This window comes from Triticum urartu, chromosome 4 (genome assembly GCF_003073215.2).
Source record: "Triticum urartu cultivar G1812 chromosome 4, Tu2.1, whole genome shotgun sequence".
Classification (NCBI taxonomy): Eukaryota; Viridiplantae; Streptophyta; class Magnoliopsida; order Poales; family Poaceae; genus Triticum; species Triticum urartu.
In genome coordinates this window covers 68,030,666-68,032,454 of record NC_053025.1, presented here as the reverse complement: position 1 = coordinate 68,032,454, position 1,789 = coordinate 68,030,666, and the positions used below count along the sequence as shown (strand labels likewise).

Genomic DNA, 1,789 nt, shown 5'->3' with positions numbered 1-1,789 from the left:
GTTGTGCCACTGGAAATGTTATCCACAAGCAAGCTCCTGCTTTGCGAGCTGCTGAGAGGGCAACGGCCTTCTAGAAGGAAGGTTAACGTCAGGAGTGTCGATAATACTAGGGCTTGCGAGCTGGAATAGAGTATCTTATCTGTGTTGGTGCCTCATCTCATTATATTAGCCGTGTTATTATCACTCCTAAATCTTATTGATTAGGGCATTTCCTTTGGCATATAAAAGAAAATAAGCGGTATGCCTCGTTGGTGGACGGAGAGACATCCAGCGGAGCAAACTTCGCCTAACGTACGGTGGGCGCGGTGCAGCGTTGGGCTGCAAACCGTCAAAGGATTCTTTCGCTTTATTATTGCTCTATGATCATCTCTTATTAAACCCTACCATACTGCACAGGGAAAGCATCTTACGATCTGATCTGAGGCCGGGTTGCATGATGCGCATGGCCGCGAAAGAGTGTGATTCGCTGGGCTGGTGATCAACCCGCGGCTCCCACAGAATTGGTTCGTCCGCACAGAACGGAAGCGACGTCGAATGAGTCGGTGGAACCAAAACGTTGGTTGCCGGAGAGGCACCGCTGCGTGCCTTGTCGACGCAGCACCAACATGCTTTGTGTGCATGCAGATGCACCAGCAGCGGCACATCACATGCGTGTGCCTCGTGCCTCTTGTTTCTTCTTGGTTGAGAAAAGGCAGTTGGATTCTCCTCCCACTCCCACGCTATACATACACGGATGCGCGGCCTCACGCCCACGCCGTCGCCGTTACCATCTCCATCGCCACCCCACCTCCTCGCATGACAGCGGAGGAGGAGGCCCGTCTCATGGCGCGTGTCATGGAGGACTCAATGCGCACGGACGACGAGCGCCAATGGGAGGGCCTCGAGGAGATGACTGCCCTCTCCGCGGCCGGCGACGTCGCCATTCTCGAGCTGGAGATGGTGCCGAAGGAGGAGGTGAGGGAGGAGCCGTCGGTGGCTGCCTTCCACCCGGGCCTGGTGGGCCAGGGGTGGAGCTGGTCATGCACGGCGGAGCAGATGGCGGCGGCCGCCGTGGGGGGCGTTAACTGGTGCCCCACGTCGCCGCAGTTGTAACACTCCGGATGTAACTTTCTCAATTTGTACTCCAACTCTTGCCATTTCCGGCGTTAAGTTATTTTATTTTCCCAGGTTCGGGTCTTTGTCTCTGTGTGTTGTTGTCGTTGTCATGCATCTCATATCATGTCATCATGTGCATTGCATTTGCATACGTGTTCGTCTCATGCATTCGAGCATTTTTCCCGTTATCCGTTTTGCATTCCGGCGCTTCGTTCTCCTTCGGTGGTCTTTTCTACCTTTCTTTCATGTGTGGGGATTAAACATTTCCGGATTGGGCCGAGACTTGCCAAGCGGCCTTGTTTACCGGTAGACCGCCTGTCAAGTTTCGTACCATTTGGACTTCGTTTAGTACTCCAACGGTTAACCGAGGGACCGAAAAGGCCTCGTGTGTGTTGTAGCCCAACACCCTTCCAATTTGGCCCAAAACCCAGCAAAACCTTCTCCATCATCTAGAGCGTTCGATCACGATCGCGTGGCCGAAAACCGCACCTCATTTGGACTCTCCTAACTCCCTCTATGCCTATATAAAGGCCTTTCCCCGAAAATCCGGATCCCCCTCGTCTGAAACCCTAAAAAATCGTCTCCGCGCCGGTCAGACACATCCGCCCTGGCCGGACACATCGCCGCCGCCCACTCATCGCCTGCCACGTCACCGCCGCCAACCCGCGCACCGCCGCGGCCCGGAGGGCCTAGA

The 1,789-nt window shown here is 55.1% G+C and overlaps 1 protein-coding gene across 1 annotated transcript; it reads left to right on the top strand.

The window, feature by feature from the left end:
- Positions 1 to 212: 212 nt before the first annotated feature.
- LOC125553569 lies at positions 213 to 1,166 on the top strand. The gene is made up of 2 exons (XM_048717337.1): positions 213 to 291; positions 397 to 1,166. The coding sequence occupies exon 2, from the start codon at positions 535 to 537 to the stop codon at positions 1,090 to 1,092; it is 558 nt and encodes a 185-aa protein (XP_048573294.1). The 5' UTR covers positions 213 to 291; positions 397 to 534; the 3' UTR covers positions 1,093 to 1,166.
- The last annotated feature ends 623 nt before the right edge of the window (positions 1,167 to 1,789 follow it).